Source organism: Macaca nemestrina, chromosome 8, assembly GCF_043159975.1.
Source record: "Macaca nemestrina isolate mMacNem1 chromosome 8, mMacNem.hap1, whole genome shotgun sequence".
Lineage (NCBI taxonomy): Eukaryota > Metazoa > Chordata > Mammalia > Primates > Cercopithecidae > Macaca > Macaca nemestrina.
This window is the reverse complement of record NC_092132.1, coordinates 24,790,001-24,813,170: the sequence shown is the minus strand read 5'-3', so window position 1 is coordinate 24,813,170 and position 23,170 is coordinate 24,790,001. Positions and strand designations below refer to the sequence as shown.

The following is a 23,170-nucleotide window of genomic DNA, read 5'->3' as shown; positions in this document are numbered from 1 at the left end:
AGGTTTGGCAGGCATACGAAGCTCTATTAGAACCCCATTCTGTCTGACATTTGTTAAACTTTTTAAGAATCATTACTTCTTAAAAAGTAAGGTCATGACCATCCTGGCTAACACAGTGAACTCCTATCTCTACTAAAAATGCAAAATATTAGCTGGGTGTGGTGGCCTGTGCCTGTAATCCCAGCTACTCGGGAGGCTGAGGCAGGAGAATCGTTTGAACCCGGGAGGCAGAAGTTGAAGTGAGCCGAGATCGCACCACTGCGCTCCAGCCTGGGCGTCAGAGTGAGACTCCATCTCAAAAAAAAAAAAAAAAAAAAAAGTAAGGTTGTGTTGTGAAGATTAAATAACCAATGCTCTGTACCTATCACAGAAACTAGTATATGGTTTGTGCTCCATTCTTACCCCTACCCTTAGTTTCCTCATTTAAAAAATATAATACCTACCCCATAGGATTAGGATTAAATATAGTAAAGTATACAGAGCACTTCGTTCAGTATCTAGAACATTATAGTCGGCATTCAATAAAAACTGGTTCCCTTCTTCCTTCCCTGGCCTAACTTGTTCTCATTTTCCATACCCTAAATTTCCATCCAGAGGACATCAAGTCTGTCACGATCCAGAGCCAGCATAAATATATTGTAGAGGTAGAAGCAAAGTGAGAAAAAGATATGCCACTCTCATGGAGAATCCTAGGAGTTTCTGTGAATTTCCTACCAATATTTATTAGACTATAAAATTGAAATAAATAATAACTGGGAAAATGCAATTTGTTAGAAAATCCACGTTTGGTAGCTCAGGGTATGAGGAATGGAATTACTAAGAGAAAGGAATGAGGTCTGAGAAAGCCTGGAACCAAGCTGACCGATACCCTGAACAGGGAGAGCTTGATGGGAAGTCCAGTGTGTTCGAGAAGTAATAATGAAGAAGGTTTTTATTTATGTATTTATTTATTTATTTATTTAATAAATAAGAGAGTCTTGCTCTGTCACTGAGGCTGGCGAGCAGTGGTGTGATCTCAGCTCACTGCAACCTCCATCCCCTGGGTTCAAGCGATTCTCTGTCTCAGCCTCCTGAGTAGCTGGGATTACAGGCGTGCACCACCACATCCGGCTAATTTTTGTATTTTTAGTAGAGATGGGGTTTTGCCATGTTGGCCAGGCTGGTCTCGAACTCCTGACCTCAGGTGATCTGCCTGCCTTGGCCTCCCAAAGTGCTGGGATTACAGGCATGAGCCGCCACACCCGGTCAAAGGAAGCTTTTAGAGCAGAAGTGCCAATCTTTTTGGCACCGGGGACTGGTTTCCCCATCTTTCGGGATGGGGTGGGGAATTGGTGATTGAGGGGAGGATGGTTTCAGGATGATTCCAGTGCATTACATTTATTGTGCACTTTATTGCTACTATTATTATGTTGTACTATATAATGAAATAATTATTCAACTCTCCATAATGTAGAATCAGTGGGAGCCCTGCACTTGTTTTCCTGCAAACTAGATGGTCCTATCTGGGGACAATGGGAGACAGTGACATATCATCAGGCATTAGATTCTCATAAGGAGCAATAGAGTTCGAACTCCTGCAAGAATCTAAGGCTGCTGCTGATCTGACAGGAGGCAGAATTCAGGTGGTAATGCGAGCAATGGGGAGTGCTGTAAATACAGATGAAGCTTTGCTTCCTAGCTGCTCACCTCTGCTGTGCGGTCCCGTTCCTAACATGCCACAGACTGCTAGAGGTCCACGGCCTAGGTCTTGGGGACTGCTGTTTTACAGGAAGGGCTGTTGATGTTCTGTGTTATTCATCTCATCATAAAACTCTCATTGATTAATAAAAAGAGGCAAGAGGAAAATTGATTTTTCAACTCATCAAGTGTAAATTCTCTTTTATATTAAAGAACCTGGATATGCCATCTGAGGAACAGCAGACATGTTGAATTATGTGCCCTTTTGGATATGCTGATATCGGCTTAATGAAACGTACAGTACTGTATGTAAACTCTGAGATAAAGCAAATTGTCTTTTCACTACCTAGTGGGTATGCTGTAATAAAAGGATACTTTTCCCAGATAAAACTCAAGTGAAATACATCAGCTATCTGCTGTATCCATATGTGTGCGTGTCCTCTGGATGCAGTATTACACACCTTGAAATTATAAGTACTATGTGTAAATGTGGGAAAATGCATCTATATTACAGAAAAGCTCTGTAAATATAACTCAAGGATGTTAAGAAAAGCTTGAAAACAAATCCATTAAAATGTAGAGCAATTTTATGGCTGATTTTGTGTCTTCTTTTTAAAAAATGCTTAAAATTTTCTCTAAGAGGCTGGACATGGTGGCTCACGCATGTAATCCCATCACTTTGGGAGGCTGAGGCAGGTGGTCACGTGAGGTTATGAGTTTGAGACCAGCCTAATATGGTGAAACCCCGTCTCTACTGAAAATATAAAAATTAGCCAGTTGTGGTGGCACGTGCCTGTAGACGCAGCTACTCAGGAGGCTGAGGCAGGAGAATCACTTGAACCTGGGAGGCAGAGGTTGCAGTGAGCCGAGATTGCCACTGGACTCCAGCCTGGGCAAAAGAGCGAGACTCCCTCTCAAAAAAAAAAAAAAATTCTCTAAGAAACATACACGTCAGGTCCTCAAATATTTTCATTCCATTCAACATCATTTTATTATAACATTAGTGAGAAAAGAAATGGATTCCCTGGGGGTCCACTGTCTGTGTGGAGTTGGCACATTCTCCCCATGACTGCCTGGGTTTTCTCTGGGATCTCCAGTTTCCTCCTGCATCCCAAAGATGTTCCTGTTAGGTTACATGGCGTGTCTACATGGTCCTGGGATGAGTGTGAATGTGGGTGTGAGCGTCTGTCCAGGGTTGGTTCCTGCTTTGTGCCCTGAGCTGCTGGGATAGGCTCCGTCTGGCCACCGTTGACTCTGAACTGGAATAAGTGAGTTGCAAAATGAGTGAAGAAATGCATACAAATTAGTATAAAAAAATCATGACATCTACAATAATCAAATGTACGACAATGAGCGCTGGTTGAAAGCGCTCAGCGAGCCTGCCTCACTTGTGATTGGTTTTGACCTGCGTGGTGGGCGGGGGGTGCTCCTTACAGTTTTTACTCTGTAAACATTTATTCTTTAATGAAACCACCACCACGACTGCTGTCACTGAGTCACCAAAAATTGGGTAATTATTTTACTTGTTTTTATTCATCTTTCTTAAATGCATGTGTAACTCACATTTATTTCATTGTTTAATATTAGAAGTGTTTCGAGTCTAACACCGAAGGCCTGCAGGCTATAGCTATGGAATAGCCCTTCTCAGAATAAAGTTAACTGATCCACGTGGGATGAAACCTACACTTGTGGCTTCATTAATCCCTTACACTGACACACTGGCCTCCAGCAAAGGAGATAACAGAGATACTGAGACCTGCCAGTTGAAGTTATAGGATCTTTTTGGACTCAGGGGTACTCTCAGGGGTCACAGAGAAGCTTCTTGCTTTGTTCAAGTCCTTTCTCCCTTCCTTACAAAAGAACACCAAAGATCACTCACTAATTCATTCATGCATTCATTCAATCGATAAAGAGTTCTTCATTCACCAACTGATATACTCAATAAATATTTATGGAGTACTGTTATGGACTGAATTGTGTCCTCATAAGATTCATATGTTGAAGCCCAGTATGACAGTATTTGAAAATAGTGAAGTGGCCCCTGGGGTTCGTTGTCCCGCATCAGGAAAATTTAGAACGCGGACAACACTAGGAGTTTAGGAGTGGAGGTTTAATAGGTATAAGAGAAGAGAAAGAGAAACAGGTTCCTCTATAGAGAAAGGGGTTTCCGAGCAGAAAGGCCGGCTAGAGGCCAATGCACTGAATTTTATAGTCCAGTTTGAGAAGGCGGTATCTGATTTAGGCAGGACTCACAGATTGGTTCCATCAGGTATGACTTTCACATAGTTCGGGGAAGGGCTGCTTGCCCTACCTTAATCATCTTATGCAACTGGACTTTCCAGTTGATCGGTGCCATGTTGTCTGCTTCTTGCTGTACACGTGGCTGACAGAGAAGGGAAGATGGAGCCGCCATCTTGAAAATGTCTAGTCGGTAGTTCCTGCCGGCATTCAGCCCTGCAAGCTCCCAGCTTGTTTATGTCTGTGGCTCAACTTACAGCCTGCTCTTTGTTAGAAAATGATTTGGGGTTGCTTTTCATTAAAAGGAAAAGCCTTACTGAGGACTCCCATGCCCTTGCTATCTACCTAAATAATTCCTTCTTAATCCCTATAACATTAGGACCTACAAGGAGGTAATAAAGGTTAAGTGAGGGGGTCCTGAGAGTGGGGCATTAATCCAGTGGAACCGTGTTCTTATAAGAAGAGGAAGAGAAGCCAAAAATCTCTCCTGCTCCGTGTATTCACAGAGGAAAGACCATGTGAGGACACAGAAAGAGGGCAGTCATCTGCAAGCCAGGAAGACAGTTCTCACTAGAAACCAATCCTGACAGCACCCTGATCTTAGACTTCAAGCCTCCAGAACTGTGAGAACTAATTGTCTGTTGTTGATGCCACCCAGTCTGTGGTATTTTGTTGTGGTCCCTCTAGTAGACTAATAAGCACCTAGTCTACACAAACTCACGTCTAGGTACAGTGTGAACAGAACAGGCATGGATTAAGCCTCCAGGAGACACAGTTTAAAAGGAGAAATACTCTCTCCCCTCCGAATCCCCATGGCCTCTTTACTCCAAGTTGAGCTCCAGTTTTGGAGAGACTTATTGCTGGATTATGTAAGAGAGTTGGAACGAGCTTCCGGTAGATGACAAGCAAAGAATATGAGCCAGGTAGGTGGATGGGTGGAAAATTATTCCTCCTCACTGGAGCAACCTGATCATTATAAAGATCTTCCTCCAGAGAGGGAATCTGAACTTTCAGGAAAAGCAATTCTTTAAAAATGGAGATCAGTGATTATGGCACAAAGACAAAGAAGGAATCCCAAGGTCATCAACATATTTGTCATTTCATCCCTATCAAGGTGTTGGAAATAATAGATTTCACTTAATCTTTATATCATTCCCAACAAATTGCTTCTGATGATCAACAATAAGAAGTCGGGGATGAAACATAGGAATGTGGACATTCATCACTATACTACCTTATAGTGACTGAACAGACAGCTGATTGCTGTACAAATTATGGCATGGCAAAGATGAGTCAAGGCCATCAGACACGATAAGATTAAGATCCTTTCTCTTTTGTTATGTGAGCCACCAGGGCAATAGGAGTAGCGCCTCCAGAAAGAAATAGAGAAAACTAGTGGAATAATTCAATTTATAAATGCTCTGTGAAATCTTTCTCTTGAGATTAATTTGCAGTGGCATATTACCAACTCCCAGCCAATAAATAATATTGGATATGCAATGTTGGATACTGTCTATCCAACAGCCTGCTTTCTGATCATCTCCACTCAGATGGCTCACAGGCACGTCAGACTCCAGATAAGCTACAGCGATATTGTATTAGGCCTTTAAGATCTTAAGAACCTGATACCTGAGTTCTAAGTAACACCAGGATCCCCAAAGGGCCATGTCCACTGTAAAGGAGAGGAAGTTTATACTGGGAGTCAAAACAGTATTCAAAAGAAATAGTCATTTAGATGGGAAATTGAGGGTCTAAATATGGAAAGGTTTCCTAACAATGCCAAAGACAACATGAGTTTATCTGGAAAAGAGAAGATTTTGTATGAGGAATGGAAAGGAGGAAAGGGTAAGCATAAATGTTTGCACTATCTGTGGAAGTGTTCAAGCATGGGTTATTGACTTCACCAGGGATGTTATTCTCCCCTCAAAACCATCTCTGGACCTTGGCTAATAATCTAGGAGAGAAAACCATACTTGGAGCAGATATCTTGCTTCTTGGAAGCCAAGATGAAGTAAGTGCCCTTCCAGCAAGTCTGAGGTTGCCTAAGCTGCCAGCCAACCCAGGTTCTTGGGTATTTACTCTGTAGGGGTTGTTGCTCATGTATCAAAGTTGACAGCTCCTGGGTAAGAAGATGTGGGGGAAAACAAACTTCTGTTGACAGCAAGGTGATCTACTGGAGCTCAAGACCATTTGCCATCTGATCTCCTCTTTGATCTCTTTCTGAAGATAGGCATCCCCCCTCTGGATTCCCACACATCATTATCAATCCATTTACCTTACTGTTTCATAATCACCACCTGATCTCTCTTAGTAGACCTTGCTCTCTTTCAGGGTAGGAGCCTGGTCTCCTCTCTCTTTAACTCCCTGGAATCTAGCACATGGTAGGTGTTCAATAAATGTTGGCTGGGTAACTGCATGAATACATGTTTTTCAAAAAGTTTTAACATGTGAATTCAGTTTTGCAAAGGAAAGTATACACATACACAAACACACAACACAACACAATTCTGAAATACTCTGACATTCACGGCCAGTGAAATGGCCTCCTAATGTGCTCTTTATTTGTAGATCACACTTGGAAACACATTACTGTAGCCAGATTCTGGGAACTAAGTACCAAGTAAATGTCAGCTGGACATTAAGATTTCAAAAATTGTCATCTGGACATTTGGAAAGGTAAGGCTAAAATCTGTCTGCCTGGCTTTTTCCCATTCTGCCAGGAACAACCTTTTTACATTCCTTCCAAGATTCTTCCCAAAGATCTGTCCTGATCTGCAGTCTCAGGGGGGCTCTGAAATAGCTATTATTTATATTTCAATTATTTTACATTTTAAGCTCTGTGTGTATCCTTAAAAATATGACCATCTGTCTCTTATCTGTTGCAAGAACTAAACTATAGCAACCAAGAAAATGCTGTCTCCCAAGAGAAGATAACTTTCTTACCCAACCAGAAAAAAAATACTGGCACCCTGGGACGGGGTTTCAAGCTGCAGTTCACACCCAATTTCTAAGTATTATCTGAAACTGCTTGAGAAAACCAAGGACATGCTTTGTTCTTTATAAAACTGGTTAGTTACAAAACTCAGAAACACATTCCCATGGTTGGAAGCAAAGCTATAAATCACAGAAAGGTTTTACATTTCCTATTAGCCAGGAGTGTGAATAAGTGAAAAAAATAAATAGGACTGTATAATATCAGAGAGGGGCAACAGAATGAAGTCATAGGTAGGAGGAGGTAAAGCAGAAATTCAGATACTTGGATTCAAATCCCAGCTCTACTACTCATTATGTGACCTTGGCAAGTTTCTTAAACTCTCCATGCCTTAGAATCCTCAACTGCAAACTGGGGATAATAGTATGGTCACCTCATGGTGGTGTTGTGAAAATTAAATAAGTTAATAAATGAATATTCCATGGAGCAGTGCTTGGCACAGAATACATAGTAATGGCCATTATTCTTATTAGAACATAAGTTTGATCAGGGTAGAAATTTTTATTTGATTATTCCCTGCTGTATTCCCAGCACCTAGAACAGTTCTAGGCACATAGCAGGCACTCAGTATCTGTTAAATGAACGACTAAATGAATAGCTGGAATATAAAGAGAACAGTTTCCCAAGAAGTTTGTGATTAATGACTACTATATGACTCCTCTCCCACTCTCAACCCTTCAACCACACAAAGCAGTAGCTAATGCCAAATCCAAAGAACTTGGGTTTACGTCCACTACAAGCTAATTTCCAGATTAATTCAGCCCTGAAAAAAAGTGATCTTGAAAGGTAACTGAGATTAGATGTTTTATGAGAACAGCCTAACATCAATTTCCTGCTTCTTCTTTTAAATCTACCTTTAGTGACTGGTGTTTTCAGTAGTAACTTGGTTGTTTAGGGAGGTACAGTTACCTTCTTTTGGTCTGGGGGATAGAAGTTGCCTATTTTTTTGAAAAAGTGAAAGTTGTTAAGATTTCACATTCATGGTCAGCATGGATCCAATTTGAAGATTTGTATATAAACGGGTCCCTAAGCAAGATAAAAATAATTTATAAAATGTCTTTAAATTACTTTAAATGCCCAAAGTGATTAATTCCATGAGGCTCAAACTGGCTGCATGATAGGACCACTTTTGGGCCAAATCTTTGTCCAGGACATTGGGGAACTCATTCCTGCAGGACATCAGGCCAAGTGTTTCTCTCTCCACTGACAACTGAGGTATCAGATTGCATATTGTTTCTGATTCTTCAAATATACCCCTTAGCCTGACTAGTTTTGAACAAAACAAAACAAAAAATATCCAAAAACCTGTCTTTCAAGAAATGCTTATGCATTAATTTAATTCTGGAGAGGTATCACAGAATGTTGCATAAAATGTTCCATACAAAAACATTATTATTAATATCCTTAATTAAAACACAAACAATTACAGCACACAGATTCAGCCAAATTAGTAAAATTACATATTAGGTAACTGGGTTGCTAAGCAATGTTACATCCTCATTTTACTTAATTGCTGTAATTAGCATCTCCCAGCAGATGCCACAATGCAAGCCAGACACACACACACACACACACGCACACACGAAGCACTGGCCAGATCCCTTACATGGTTCTGGCAGTCTCAAATACTTTCATCCACTGGCCACCCCAATGGAGCCTGGGAGTCAACAGACCCTTCAGGAAAGAAACGAGGGTCAAAGAATCACTAACAAGTACCAAATGGTCAGGTGAGATGGGCTTCCCAGGAACACTCTCTAACCCCCCTGCATAATTTCCCCCAGCTAGGAATAGCCAATCAATTGCCTCATGTATATCTTCTAACCTGGTTTCATCTGGGCCAGGTGCGGTGGCTCATGCCTGTAATCCCAGCACTTTGAGAGGCCAAGGCAGGTGGATCACCTGAGGTCAGGAGTTCGAGACCAGCCTGGCCAACATGGCGAAACCCTGTCTCTACTAAAAATACAAAAATTAGTCAGGCTTGGTGGTGGGCACCTGTGATCCCAGCTACTCAGGAGGCGAAGGTAGAAGAATTGCTTGAACCCTGGAGGCAGAGGCTGCAGTGAGCCGAGATTGTACTATTGCACTCCTGCCTGGGTGACAGAGCAAGATGTCGTCTCAAAATAAATAAATAAATAAACTCCTTTCATCTAAATATGGTGATGAAAGGCAAGGTCCCATGTCTCAGAAAGTTGATATTGAGGGATACTGACTATAAGAAATGAACAAATTAGTACAGGTGAATAGCAGCAAAACAGCTTGGAGTCAATTCCTGACTATTCGGTGGCATTATCCAGGTAGATTTCCGGAGACAAGTGACTGTCCTCCATACCTTTCTTCGTGCCCTCGTGATCTGCCAGTAGTATTATGGACAGAGAAAAGCGGATGTTCACCGCGTGAAAGGTTGTGTGGATGTATTACCTCGTTTAATTTCCACAACGCTTCTTTGAAAGTGGTATTATGAGCTCCATTTTATAAACAAGGAATGCATGGTTCTATGCAGTGAAATAACTGCTTAGGATCCCACAGGTAGTGTTGAGAATTTGAACCCAGGGCTATATGACTACAGAGTCCATACTCTTTCTATCACACACAAAAAGAGCCAAACTCTAGCTCACCAACTATAGGTGGGGAAGGAAACTGAAGGGAAAGAGGCTGGGCGCAGTGGCTCACACCTGTAATCCCAGCATTTTGGGAGGCTGAGACGGGTGGATCACTTGAGGTCAGGAGTTCGAGACCAGCCTGGCCAACATGGTGAAACCGCATCTCTACTAAAACACAAAAATAGACGGGCGTGGTAGCACATGCCTGTAATCCCAGCTACTTAGGAGGCTGAGGATCGCTTGAACCGAGGAGGGGGAGATTGGAGTGAGCCGAGATTGCACCACCGCACTCCAGCCTGGGAGACAGAATGAGACTCCATCCCCCCCACCCCCCCCAAAAAAAACCAAGAAAAATTAAGAAAAGAAACTTGAAAGGAAAAAATATAATGCAGACTTCAGGTCATCCATGGGTTTAATTTATCCCTGTGCTGCTCTCCTCCAGAGGTAAACAAGAATTACAATCTGATGGATATTCTCACATCATGACGGTCCAACATCTTGGGAAATTTTTCCTTTGAAGTTACTTTTTTTTTTTTTTTTTTTTTTTTTTTTTTTTTTTAGCACTCTTGGAGCTATACATTTTAAATATTTTTTTGAATCTTTTAATTAAATCTTACATATTCTCTTGTCTAACTATGCTTTAATTAGTTCAACATACGTCCCATTGTGTGTGTAGAATACATAGTATAGAAAGGCCTTCAGGAATGTCTCCATGGATGGTAATGACTAAAATCAGTCCTATTTTAATGGTAAATTGAAACCATGAGCAAATAACCTGAACAATCAGCTCTTATAACACTCAGCTTTTCCTATTTCATACTGCTTCCAGAAATTCTCCTACCATCAGTCCTGGCTACAATGTTGGCCACTAACAGGAGCCTATTAAGTTTCTCTAACTGAAATGAACATTCCTGCCCCAAAGAGGAAGCCATCTGCAGGCCTCCTGTCTGTGGAGCTGTTACAAGTAGCATTTAGAGCTAGCTCTGTTGTGTGTGCCAAGGAGTTGCAGTCTTCTGACTCCTACCCTCCCCCATACCCATCCAAACAGCCAACAGTTTCATGAACCTCAGTCCTTAGAGCTCAATTACTGTGATTTAAGACACTAGGATTCCCAGATAAAATGCAGAGTCAAATATGTCACATTACTTACTTTAATTACAATAATTTTATCTGGTCTTTAACAATTGCTAACATTTATCAGTCACTTATGTCTCAGGCATATGCTTAATATTTATATATGCTAGCTCAATCAGTCCTATCAATCATTGTATAAAATGGAAGATATTACCGCCCCCTTTGTTCAGATGAGGAGACTCTGATTCTGAGAGACTGGTATTTTGCCCAAGATCGCACTGCAAGTAGAGGTCTCAGGATTCAACTCCTGGTTTGTCTGATTTCAAAATCCGTGGATCTCCTCACTCTTCTTATATCCCACCCACCACTCCTGAGGGGCTCCTTGTTAGCAGGAGAGAAGACCAGAGACCAGACACTGGAAGATCACTAGGTATATGGGGACAAATGGGATGGCTGGGTGTGGAAGGCAAACCCCACACTTCCCAGTTTGACGGCCGTTAGATTCTTGGGCATGTAAATTTCTTCATGCCACCCCAGGCAATGCCATAGAATATGCCCCATATTCTCTACCAGTAAGGATAACCCCCAGGGTTAGCATGGAAACCATAGGCTGATTGTAATTTAATGTTTGACAAATGCAATAGGCCAAACTTTCTAGTGAAAAGAATTCCTAAAATTTCTGAGGCTGGCCTGAGGCAGCTACTACTACTACTTTTAGCACTTAGAAATGGGTTAGTTGTGGGCAACCCGCTTGGGTCCCCTTCCACCCTTCCATGCTGTGAAAGCTTTGTTCTTTCGCTCTTCACAATAACCCTTGCTACCGCTCAAAATAATAATAATAATAATAAAGAAAGAAAAAAAAGAAAACGAAAGAAACGGGTTAGTTGCTTAGGCACCAAGGATTACCCATCAGGTTTAGCCGAAATGCTCGGTATGCCTGGCTCCCAAGCAATCTGGGAGTAGAGAAGTGCACATTCTTCAGTTCCCCTTTCAAGCCAACCCCACACCCTTCTCTTAGGCCCACGGGACAATAAACTGGACTCAGAGCAGTGTCACTCTTTTTATAAGCTCTGTGTTCCCGAAACTCCCACCAGCCACTGGGACTGGCCGTGCAGAATTTCTGGGTTAAACCTCCTCTATAACTCTAGAAATAATGTGACCTTAATCCTCACTCTCTGTAGACCCATCTCATTTGCCAATTATGACGACACTGACAAAAAAAACTAACGCTCTTTCTCCATACAAGGGAGCATACCTTTTTTTTTTTTTTTTTTTTTTTTTTAAATGTTTAGCAGTATCAAATAAACTTTGGCTAAGCAAAAAATGTTTTCCCAAGGACTCATAAAAAGCTGAGGGATGAGAATTGCTAAAATTACAACATGTTTGCAAACTTCCCGAGTGCACTGCTATAAATTGTACCATCAATGGACTCACAGGGGCACCATCCACGTTTGGCAGTGGGAGAGGAGAGATCACTGCTCGTAAACATCTCTGCATGGCAGTCGACACCAAGAACATGTTGTGAGCATTTCTGGTGCCACTTCTATGAAACACACAATCAAATTTTCATCCTCCAGAAAAATATAAATTAGATGTGCCTGGGCCTAAAAAGGAAAACCCAAGCAAAGAAACACATCAACTATGAACTCTTTGAGGGAATAACTTGATTTAGAAGAAAACTGTTTCCTACTGGCTACAGTCCTGGGCATTCCCTCTTGTGCTAGAGAAAAGACTGAACAAAGCTCCCTAGCTCTGCTCTGGGGAAGAGAAGGGGAATGACAGTCACCTGGCCCTACTATGTGTATTTATGAAAAATAAGGCCGGCCAGGCACGGTGGCTCATGCCTGTAATCTCACCACTTTGGGAGGCCAAAAGAGATGGATCACTTGAGGTCAGGAGTTCGAGACCAGCCTGACCAACATGGTGAAACGCCATCTCTGCTAAAAATACAAAAAAGCCAGGCATGGAGGCTCACACCTGTAATCCCAGCTACTTGGGAAGCTGAGGCAGGAGAATTGCCTGAACCTGGGAGGTGGAGGTTGCAGTGAGCTGATATCACGCCACTGCACTCCAGCCTGGGCAACAAGAGCAAAACTCTGTCTCAAAAAATAAAATAAAAAAGAAAAAGAAGGCTGCACATAGGTCATTGCTATGAATGGCATTGTGCCCCTTTCCACCCAATTCATGTGTTGAAGCCCTAACCTCCAAGGTGACTGTATTTGAGATAGGGCCTAAGAGGAGCTGGTTAAAGCTAAATGGGGGGCCTGTTATGATAGGATTAGCGTCCTCAAAATGATAAGAGACAATGGAGAGCTTGCATTCTCTCTCCATGCACACACAAAGTACAGGTCATTTGAGAATGTTAAAACAGGGCAGCAGTCCCAGGAAGATGGTGCTCACCAGAAACTGATCATGCTGGCACCTAATCTGGGGCTTGTAGCCTCTAAAATTGTGAGGAAATAAATATCTGTTGTTTAAGTCACCCAGTCTATAGTATTTTGTTATGGCTAATACGTTCATCATATTTTAATTTTCATAATTGCCTTGCAATCGATATTATTATTATTATTATTATTTTGAGACAGAGTTTCACTCTTGTCACCCAGGCTGGCGTGCAATGGTGTGATCTCGGTTCACTGCAACCTCCGCCTCCTGGGTTCAAGCAATTCTCCTGTCTCAACCTCCCACGTAGCTGGGATTACAGGCATGCACGTCATGCCTGGCTAATTTTGTATTTTTAGTAGAGACGGGGTGTCTCTATGTTGGTCAGGCTGGTCTCAAACTCTCGACCTCAGGTGATCCACCCGCCTCAGCCTCCCAAAGTGCTGGGATTACAGGTGTGAGCCACCATGCCCAGCCTATGATTCTATTTTTCAGATGTGGAAACAGATCAGAGAGAAGACGTCACTTGCTCGTGGTCATAAACTGGGGCTTGCCTGGGCAAAACTGCAGTGCACACCCAGGTCTGTCAAATCTGATATGATGAAACACTGTTTTCCCTCTCTACCAGCAAATCCAATTATCTTCCATTTATTAAGGAGATATTTTTGGAGACTTTTTGTTGGCTTATCTCTTAATTTTTAGTTTCTGCTAACAGGATGGATTTTAAAAGTTTTTTTAGCAGGTGGTATAATGATGACCTGTGAATTTTAGTTGGTTACAAATTTTCAGTGTGATGGAGTTCTTTTAAAAATGTAGCCAACGTATTTTTAAACCCCAAAATAGAAGAGGGGTTAAAAAATTAGAAAATAACCAAATTTATTTAGCACTTGCCATATGTCAAGCACTAATCTAAGCAGTTTACATTATCTAGTGTAATCCTTATAATAACCCTATTAGGCAGGTACAGATATTGGGCACATATTACTGATGAAGGACATGAGGCGAAAAGAGATTACAAAACTTGCCCAAGGCTCCAAGGCTTGGTAAGTAGCAAGGCTGGGATTCGGAGCCAGGTTGTCAGTTTCTAGAATCCAAGCTCTAGAGCATTCGTGTGACGGACACTATGCAGCCATGAAAATAAAGCTAGCAAAGAATGCAAAACACCAGTGAAAATGCGCTAGAAGGTCATCTAAGTGAAAAGGAAGGGCAGCAACGCACCACATTTTAGGAGCTGTGGATCACTCTGTGAGGCTGGGACCCAGGACAGCCCTAGAACTGATCCATTGGCGGTCATCACAGCTTGCGGCCAAACAGCGCTTCTGAAGAATCACAGGGAAAAGAACCACATCGTTGCTGCGGAGTTCCCCTCCCACCATGCTGTGGTTTGAATGTTTGTGTCCCCCCAGAATTCATGTTGAAACTGAAGCTCTAATGTAAAAAAAGGATTAAGAGGTAAGGCCTTTAAGGAGGTGACTAGGTCCTGAGGGCCCCATTCTCATGGATAGGATTAGTGCCTTATAAAAGGGCTTGGGGAGCTGGGTGTGGTGGCTCATGCCTGCAATCCCAGCACTTTCGGAGGCTGAGGCAGGCGGATCATCTGAGGTCAGGAGTTTGAGACCAGCCTGGCCAATGTAATGGCCTATTAAAATACAAAAATTAGCCAGGTGTGGTGTCTCTATTAAATACAAAATTAGCCGGTGTCTCTATTAAATACAAAATAGAGACCGGTTGTGGTGTCCCTATTAAATACAAAAGTTAGCTGGTGTCTTTATTAAAAATACAAAAATTAGCCATGTGTGATGTTGTGTGCCTGTAGTCCCAGCTACTTGGGAGGCTGAGGCAGGAGAATCACTTGGACCTGGGAAGTGGAGGTTGCAGTGAGCTGAGATTGCGCCATTGCACTATAGCCTGGCGACAAGAGCAAGACTCTGTCTCCAAAAACAACAACAACAACAACAACAACAACAACAACAAAAACCCATAAAAACAAAAAACGGGGGGCTTGGGAAGTCTGTTAGTCCCTTTTTTTGCCCTTCCACCCACATGAGAACACAGCAAAAGGCTCCATCTATGGAGCCAAGAACATGACTTTACCAGACAGCAAATCTGCTGGCACCTTGATCTTGGACTTCCCAGTCTCCAGAACTGTAAGAACTGCATTTCCATTACTTATAAATTACCCAGGCTACCTTGTTTTATTACAGCAGCCCCAAATGGACTCGGACACACTACAAACCCCTGAGAAGACGGGAGGCAGCAGCAGCACACAGTCTTCTAAATCAATAATTCTCCAACTGGAGCCTGTGTCAGAAACACCTGGAGGCTTGTTAAAATCAAAGATGGACCGGGTCCCATTCCCAGAGTGTCTGATTCAGTTGGTCTGGAGTGGAGTTGAATATTTGCTTGTTTAACAGTCCCAGATGGTACTCCCGCTGCTAGGTAAGCCAGAAACTCTAGGTCTCTGATTCCATCCGCAACTCTGTCCTCACTCTGCGTGATTAGGGGTAACAATTCCCTTGATTGTTAGCTGGAATAAAAGGCCACCTGCTGCATGATTTATTTGTCAGGAAAGAAAACTTTTATATATGATACACTCAGCAAATTCTAAGAGCCATTGAAACTCTAGGAAATAAGGATATGCTCTTAGGAAGCTGCACAGAATAGTGGATAAGAATCAAAAGGTAGAAACAGAATCTCAGGTCCATCTTTTACTGTTACTGTTGCATGACGGTGGGTAAGTAACTTAACTACTTAGTTCCTAAGTTAACTGATCTGTAAAATAGGAATAAAACCTTAACCTTTTGGGGTTGTGAGGGTTGAATGTGGTAACCCTGAAAAACATTTTCCTGGTTTGTTAAAAGCACATTCTCCTGATCCACAACCCCAGCCTAAGCCAGAATAACTAAGGCAGGGTTTTGAAGACCTGAATCTTAATAAGCATCCAGATAATCCTCATACTGGGCAAGGTTTGCAAACCCTAATAGAATCCACCTAAAGCACGTAGCCTTGATCTATGCCCAGTAAGGGCCAGCCACTACTTCGTTACAGAGTTCATCTACTTTTTTTTTTTTTTTTTTTTTTTAAGAGACAGGGTCTTGCTCTGGACCCAGGTGCTGGAGTACAGTGGTGCCATCATGGCTCACTGCAACTTTGATCTCCTGGGATCAAGCAATTCTCCCACTTCATCCTCTTAAGTCACTGGGACTACAGGTGTGCACCACCATGCATGGCTAACTGTGCTTTTTTAAATTTTATTTTATTTTTGTAGAGATGGATTCCCCATGTTGTCCAGGCTAGTCTTGCACTTCTGGCCTCAAGCAATCCTCCCACCTCAGCCTCCCAAAGTGCTGGGATTACAGACATGAGCCAAAGTGCTCAGTCCAGCTTGATCTATTTTGAAAATAATATTACCATGGCCTTCTTGATAATATCACCCAAGGTGATTAGTTAGTAGGCACAGTATAATACATTTTTTAAAAACATAGCCCTATATCGTAAGTAAAAATTATACCATACCTTTATGATTTGTGCATATTACTATTTATAAATTAGATCTCAATACAAGATTTTTAAAATAAATTTTTTAAAACAGGAATGATCCTCTTCTTTAGAAATATACACAGACAAATAATACTAGTAGACAGATTACATGCCTATGTGGTCATATATAAAGGGCACGGTGCTGTATACGCTGTATAGAATGCATTGGAAATAAATGAAAGAGTCACTTGTTGAACTTAAATAAGTGGCTAAAAAGCAGTCAATGGAAGTGCTGGGGTAACCTCTGCAATAGAATGATTCTGCTTCCCTTTGAATGCTACCACTTCTGGCACGGACCGTCCCCCACAACTCACCAGAAACCAACAGCATCAGCCCAGCTTCCCACCTCAGACAGCCACCTTTATCCGCAAGGAGATAAGAGTTTCTATTTCAGCTGGGGTGGACCCTGCCTCCTACAACAATTCATTAGGAAGTTCAGCCTGGAGCTGCAAAGGGGCTCCATCTCCATGACATCATCTCACAGAGAAGGCAGGGGTCATTTTTTTCCCATTGTTTGCTTTCTAAAAGTCTTTTTCTAGGTACATCCACAGGGTCTTGGGGAGAAGCTGATCAGGACTGATGCTCTGGTAGCTGATGCTTAAGCCAAAAGATCAGTTAAAACTCTATTATACCAAAGTATATTTTCCTTTGGCTTTGGAGACAATGGCATTCCAGTGAGTGTGTTTCACAGATGGGGATTCTGAAAGAGGGAGCTGGGGTGATCCGGCTGGGGTTAAGCACCCATCTGGAGGAAGGAAGACTAGGATGCGAACTCCCAGCTCTGCCATATCCAGGCTGCAGCCCAGGAGCAGGCAAAAGCTCACCTACTACTTCAAGAGGATAGAGTGAGAATGAATAGCCAGTGCCACCTAAGATCCTGGACATACTCTGCCTCATGGGCTACCAGCCAGAGACCAAGGCAATCCTTCAGGCCTAATTGTATCATTCCTCATAGGGCTAATATACACACAGAGGAACATTTCCTCCTGCAGTTCAGTGGTTAGGCTGGGTAATTTGGGAGAGGGACAGTGAGTTGAGGGGACAACTATTACAACTGGGTCCCCTTTATGGTTGCATTGTAGACACTGATTTTTTTTTTAACTGTATCTTCTTTTTGTCTTTTTTATTTATTTACTTATTATTATTATTTTTAAATAGAGTCTTGCTCTGTTGCCCAGGCTGGAATGCAGTGGCGCGATCTTGGCTCACTGCAATGCTGCTTCCCAGGTTCAGGCATTCTCATGCCAAACCCTACTGAGTAGCTGGGATGACAGGCCCCCACCACCATGCCTGGCTAATTTTTGTATTTTTAGTAGAGATGGGGTTTCACCATGTTGACCAGGCTGGCCTTGAACCCCTGACTTCAGGTGATCTGCCTACCTTGGCCTCCCAAAGTGCCAGGATTACAGGTGTGAGCCACCACGCCCAGCCTGCATCTTCTATTCTAAATGACCACAATGATGCACTGAAGAGGTTTCCATTTCCTGTTTTCATATTGGTTGCAGGCTTATGGGTTTAGGCTATTCATCTGGTTTACTCTCGGTTCAGACCTGGCACCTGTGTCTCTTGTGAACCTGTAACAGACACTTTCAGTGCTCCACTCAAACCTCTTCAGGTCCCATTTACTGTTTCTGCACACCCATCCCTCCTTCTGGGCCTTTGCTTTTAAGGAATCACACTTAGGACTTTCCTGCTTGTGCAGAAGCCTGAAGAGCCTGCGAGATGACATCTCTCCAGGCAGCCTCAGCTGTCCATGGACTGCTGGAGGAATGTACAGGTCCAGTCACTTGCCTGAGTCGGGACAAACTTGGAAGGAGTCATTTACATGCTCTAGGGAAGTGCTGTCTGATAGAATTTTGGTGGTGATGGCAATGTTCTAGATCTGTGCTGTTCACAATGATAGTCACTAGCCACAGGTGGCTGTTGGACAGTTGAAATATGGCTGAGGAGGCTGAGGATCTGAATTTTAAATTTTACTTTAATTATTTTAAATAGCCACATCTGGCTAGTGGCTACCATGCTAAGCAGTCTAGCTCTCAAGCCCCCTGTAAGGTCAGGCTGAGACCGAGATTTTGCCTGAAATACTAGCCTCCTTGGTTCCTCTCTCAGTTGTCCTTCCCCCTGTCCCTTCCAGGCTTCTCCTGGGAGCATTTGCTTAAGAACTCACTGCCACTTCAGTCCTTGTTGCCTTCTCTGTTTCTGAAGAACCAGACCTAAGGCAGAGCCTTTCTCAGTCTCCTCGTCTTACCAGAGGGTTGGAGTCCCAGTGCTAAACCTGGTTACAAGATAGGAAAGCTGAAAAAAAAAAAAAAAAAAAAAAGAGGGGAGACTCCTGGGGAGCAATTTATCTCTTCCTGTAGCTGAGTACTTTGTGTCCTCACAGAATTTTTTTTTTTTTACAATGGAATCAGGATCACTGCAAAATTGTTTGGATTCAACAGTCACTCCTTGGACATTTGTTATTTGACACCAAATGTAAAAATATCTACCCAGATCACATCCATGATTCTTATCATCCCCAAAGACTCCTGCCACTCCCCATGGTTCCAATTTCAAAAGGTAAAAAAGGATACACTAGTGAAAAGTCTTCCTCCCCATCTCCCACCTCTGTGCCAATCCCCAGTGGTACCAAGGCACAGGTAGGCAAGTGACACACAGTTCCAGAACTGGAATCCCACCTCCATCTCTCAGAAGCTACACCACCTGGGGTGATTCCTGAACTCTTCTGAGCCTCAGGTACCTAATCTGCAAAATGGGCACACTAATACAGGCCTTGCAGAATGGATACACAAGTTGTAAACGGTAACTTGTGTCAAGTGCTGGGTACTTAGTGAATATCTGATTCATTTTCCCTCATTCCCCAGGGCCATACATGGTGCTTTAACTGGGCCATGCAGCACTGCATAAGCTCTGTGCTTGGATCTCCCCTAAGCCTGGAATGCCCATGCCCCTCTCTGGGCTCCCTTCCCTTGTTCCTCTGGTGAGTTTTCCCTCAGGCTTCAATTCAACATGACTTCTACTACAAGGAGTCCTCTACCACTCTCCAGGCAGAGTTTGGCATTTTTTGTTGTCTTTATTGCAAACGGTTCCTTACGTGTTCCTGCACGTCAGCACACTTTGTTCCAGATAATGCTAGGTTCACAAGTTTGAATTTTTTTCACCTCTTTATCCCTTGCCCCAATTATAACTCCTGGCACATAGTAGATGATTTATAAATGTTGACTGATGAATGAATGAAAGAATGAATAAAAAAGCAGCCCCCATTGTTCATAATGCCAAGAAACTCTGAGAACAAGGCTATGTACTAGGGTGAATTTTATTTTCATGTTGCCTGAGAGGCACAGAAACTACCTTATTTCAACTTTTGTTTCTGAAAATCATTTCAAGAGGCTTGGGTCCAACTTTCCTTCTTAGTAACTGGAATCCAGTGACTGTGGTCTAATCTTTCTTTGGTTTCTGTTGTGGGAATGTCTCAGAATCTGAAGATAAAATGTTGTTCCATTGGATTAAGACTCTGGATGCAAAGTACAGAAAGCAATAGCGATTGGGCCGAATTCTCATGGGCCCCAAGACACAGCCTGAGTCTTGTGTGCAGTTAAGGATGTTTACATTCTGATTATTGGGGTTTTTTTTGTTTTTGTTTTTTTTGAGACGGAGTCCCACTCTGTCACCCAGGCTGGAGTGCAATGGCGCGATCTCGGCTCACTGCAACTTCTGCCTTCCAGGTTCTAGTGATTCTCCTGCCTCAGCCTCCTGAGCAGCTGGGAACCACAAATGGGTGCCACCACACCCGGCTAATTTTTGTATTTTTGGTAGAGATGGGGTTTTACCATGTTATCCAGGCTGGTCTCGAACTCATGATTTCAGATGATCTGCCCTCCTTGGCCTCCCAAAGTGCTGGGATTACAGGTGAGAGCCAGCGTACCCGGCCATGATTACTGCAGTTTTATTACAAAGCTGTATTGTACTTTAATAGCCATTCTGCCAAACATTCTGAAGCTCGAAAGCTTCAAATATTAAATTACTTTTAAATTTTATTTTTCAAAAGTGATCTAGGCTTGGTTCCTCACCCCGAAAACCTCCTCTATTCCCCTCTGGGGCCAACAATTTCCATCTTTTAGCTCCCTACCCACCGGTCCCACCCCCGCTGCTGGTCTTCATTATCAATCACGACTGGAAGTAACAAGGATTTTTCTGGAATTTCAGCTCTATTCACTGCTGGCATTTTAACCTTGTGTTACTTCTTGCTCTGCTACTGGGTCTCATTGTCCTCCTTGCAGCCAGCTGACCGTTGACCATAACCCGTCTGGCAGCTCAGTACTTCCAGGATGGAGAGCGCAGCTTATTTCTGTCTACATCTTGCTCAGGTCAGATGCTCCAAAACCTCCGTCCACTATGCTTTGTCTCTTGGACCAAACTCCTTCCAGTGTTTGTCTCACATTGTTCAATAATTCATTCAACAGACATCGAGGGCACGATATTGCCAGGCACTATGCCAGGAAGGCCACAAATATGACTGTATCATGCCTAGTTTGCAGGTAAAGAAGCAGAGGTATAGAAGGAATGCAAACAGCTCACTGTCATAAAGCACAAACAAAAAGAGCTGGCAACAGAAGTCAGGTTTGGGAAATGTCAGCTACTTGAAAGCAAGACTCGAGTTTGATTCATTTCTGCTTTTGGGATATAAGCTTTCAAAGAAGGGGACAAGGATGCAACACATTAAAACTGTATTTCAGGCCAGGTGCAGTGGTTGAGAAGAACGTCCATAGTCCCAGCACTGTGGGAGGCCGAGGCAGGCAGATCACCTGAGGTCAAGAGTTCAAGACCAGCTTGGCCAACATGGTGAAACCCTGTCTCTGCTAAAAAAAAAAAAAAAAAAAAAAGTCAGGCGTGGTGGTGGGCGCCTATAATCCCAGCTACTCAGGAGGCTGAGGCAGGAGAATCACTTGAACCTGGGAGGCAGAGGTTGCAGTGGGCCGAGATAGTGCCATTGCACTATAGCCTGGCGACAAGAGCAAGACTGTGTCTCCAAAAAAAAAAAAAAAAAAAAACCCATAAAAACAAGAGCAAAACTCCGTCTCAAAAATAAATAATTAAAAATCAAACTGTATTTCAAGTCTTGGTTGCTGTGAATAATGTTGCAATGAACATGGGAGCATAACTACCTCTTTAAGACCTTAATTTCAGTTCCCTTGGGTATACACCCAGAAGTGGGATTGCTAGCTCACATTAGAGTTCTGTTTTTAATTTTTAGAGAAGTCTCCATACTGTTTTCCAGAGTGGTTGCACCATTTTACATTCCTATCAACGGTATACAAGGATTTCCTTTTCTCCATTTTACATTCCTACCAACAGTATACAAGGGTTTGCATTTATCAAATGATAAACAACACTCGTTATCATTTGTCTTTTTGACAATAGCCATCCTAACACACATCGTAACCACATCCTCACTGTGGTTTTGAATTGCATTTCTCGGATCATTAGTGACATTAAATACCTTTTCAAATGCCTGTTGGACACCTGTATGTCTTCTTTGGAGAAATGTCTATTCAGGTCCGTTTTGAATTTTTTTTTTTTTTTTTTGCTATTGAAATGTAAGTCTTTACATATTTTGGATGTTAACCTTTAATTATATACGAGGTCTCCCATTTTGTAAGTTGCCTTTCCATTTTGTTGACTGTTTCCTTTGCTATGCAGAAGCTTTCTACTTTGATGTAGTTCCATTTATTTATTTTTGCTTTTGTTGCCTGTACTGCAGGTGTCATATACAATAAATCATTGCCAAGGCCAATGTCAATAATATTTTCCCTATGTTTTCTTCTGGAAGTTTTACAGTTTCAGATCTTATCTTTAAGTCTGTAATCCATTTCGAGTTTATTTTTGTGTATGGTGTAAAATAGGGTTCATGGTTTGCATATGAATATCCAGTTTTCACAGCACCATTTATTGAAGAGAATATCCTTTCTCCATTGTGTATTCTTGGCACCCTTGTCAACAATCAGATGACCACAAATGGATGAATTTATTTTTGGGCTCTCCAATCTGTTCTACTGGTCTATGTGTTTTTATGCCAGTATCATAAGGTTTTGATTATTATAGGTTTGTAATACATTTTGAAATCAGGAAGTGTGATGCCTCCAAATGTCCATTTATAGATGAATGGATAAAGAAAGTGTGGTATTTACATATAATCCAATATTATTCAGCCTTAAAAAGAAAGAAATCCTCCCATATTTGACAACATGAATGAACCTGAAGAACATTATGTTAAGTGAAACATGCCAGACACGTAAGGACAAACACTACAGGATCCCATTTATATGAGGAATCTAAAATGACGAAGCTCTTAAAGCAGAGAGTAGAATGGTGGTTTCCAGCAGGGAGGGGGAAATGGGGATGTGTTGGCCAAAGGACATGAAATTTTTGTCATGCAAGTTGAATAAGCTCTAGAGATCTACTGTACAGCATAGCACCTATAGCTAACAACATGGTATTATATACCTAAAAGGTTGCTAAGAGGGCAGATCTTATGTTACATGTTATCACAAAAAATAAAATATAGAGGGAAGGAAGAAATTTTTGGAGGTGATGGATATGTTTACGGTGTCAACTATGATGATAGTTTCATAGATGTATATCTCCAAATTTATCAAATTGTATACAT

At 42.2% G+C, this 23,170-nt stretch overlaps 1 protein-coding gene across 2 annotated transcripts in view; it reads right to left on the bottom strand.

Annotated features, from left to right (window-relative positions):
- The window catches only part of LOC105468517 (syntrophin beta 1), a 275,913-nt gene that overhangs the window by 12,196 nt on the left and 240,547 nt on the right, over nt 1-23,170 (bottom strand). The window contains exon 5 of one of the 2 annotated variants that reach the window (XM_024788697.2): nt 2,614-2,936. The exons of the other annotated variant lie outside the window; for it this stretch is intronic. Within the exon in view, the coding sequence (XP_024644465.2) occupies nt 2,822-2,936 (115 nt within the window). The 3' untranslated portion in view covers nt 2,614-2,821. Of the gene's footprint in view, nt 1-2,613; nt 2,937-23,170 lie in introns of those variants that run through there. 2 annotated transcript variants of the gene reach the window in all.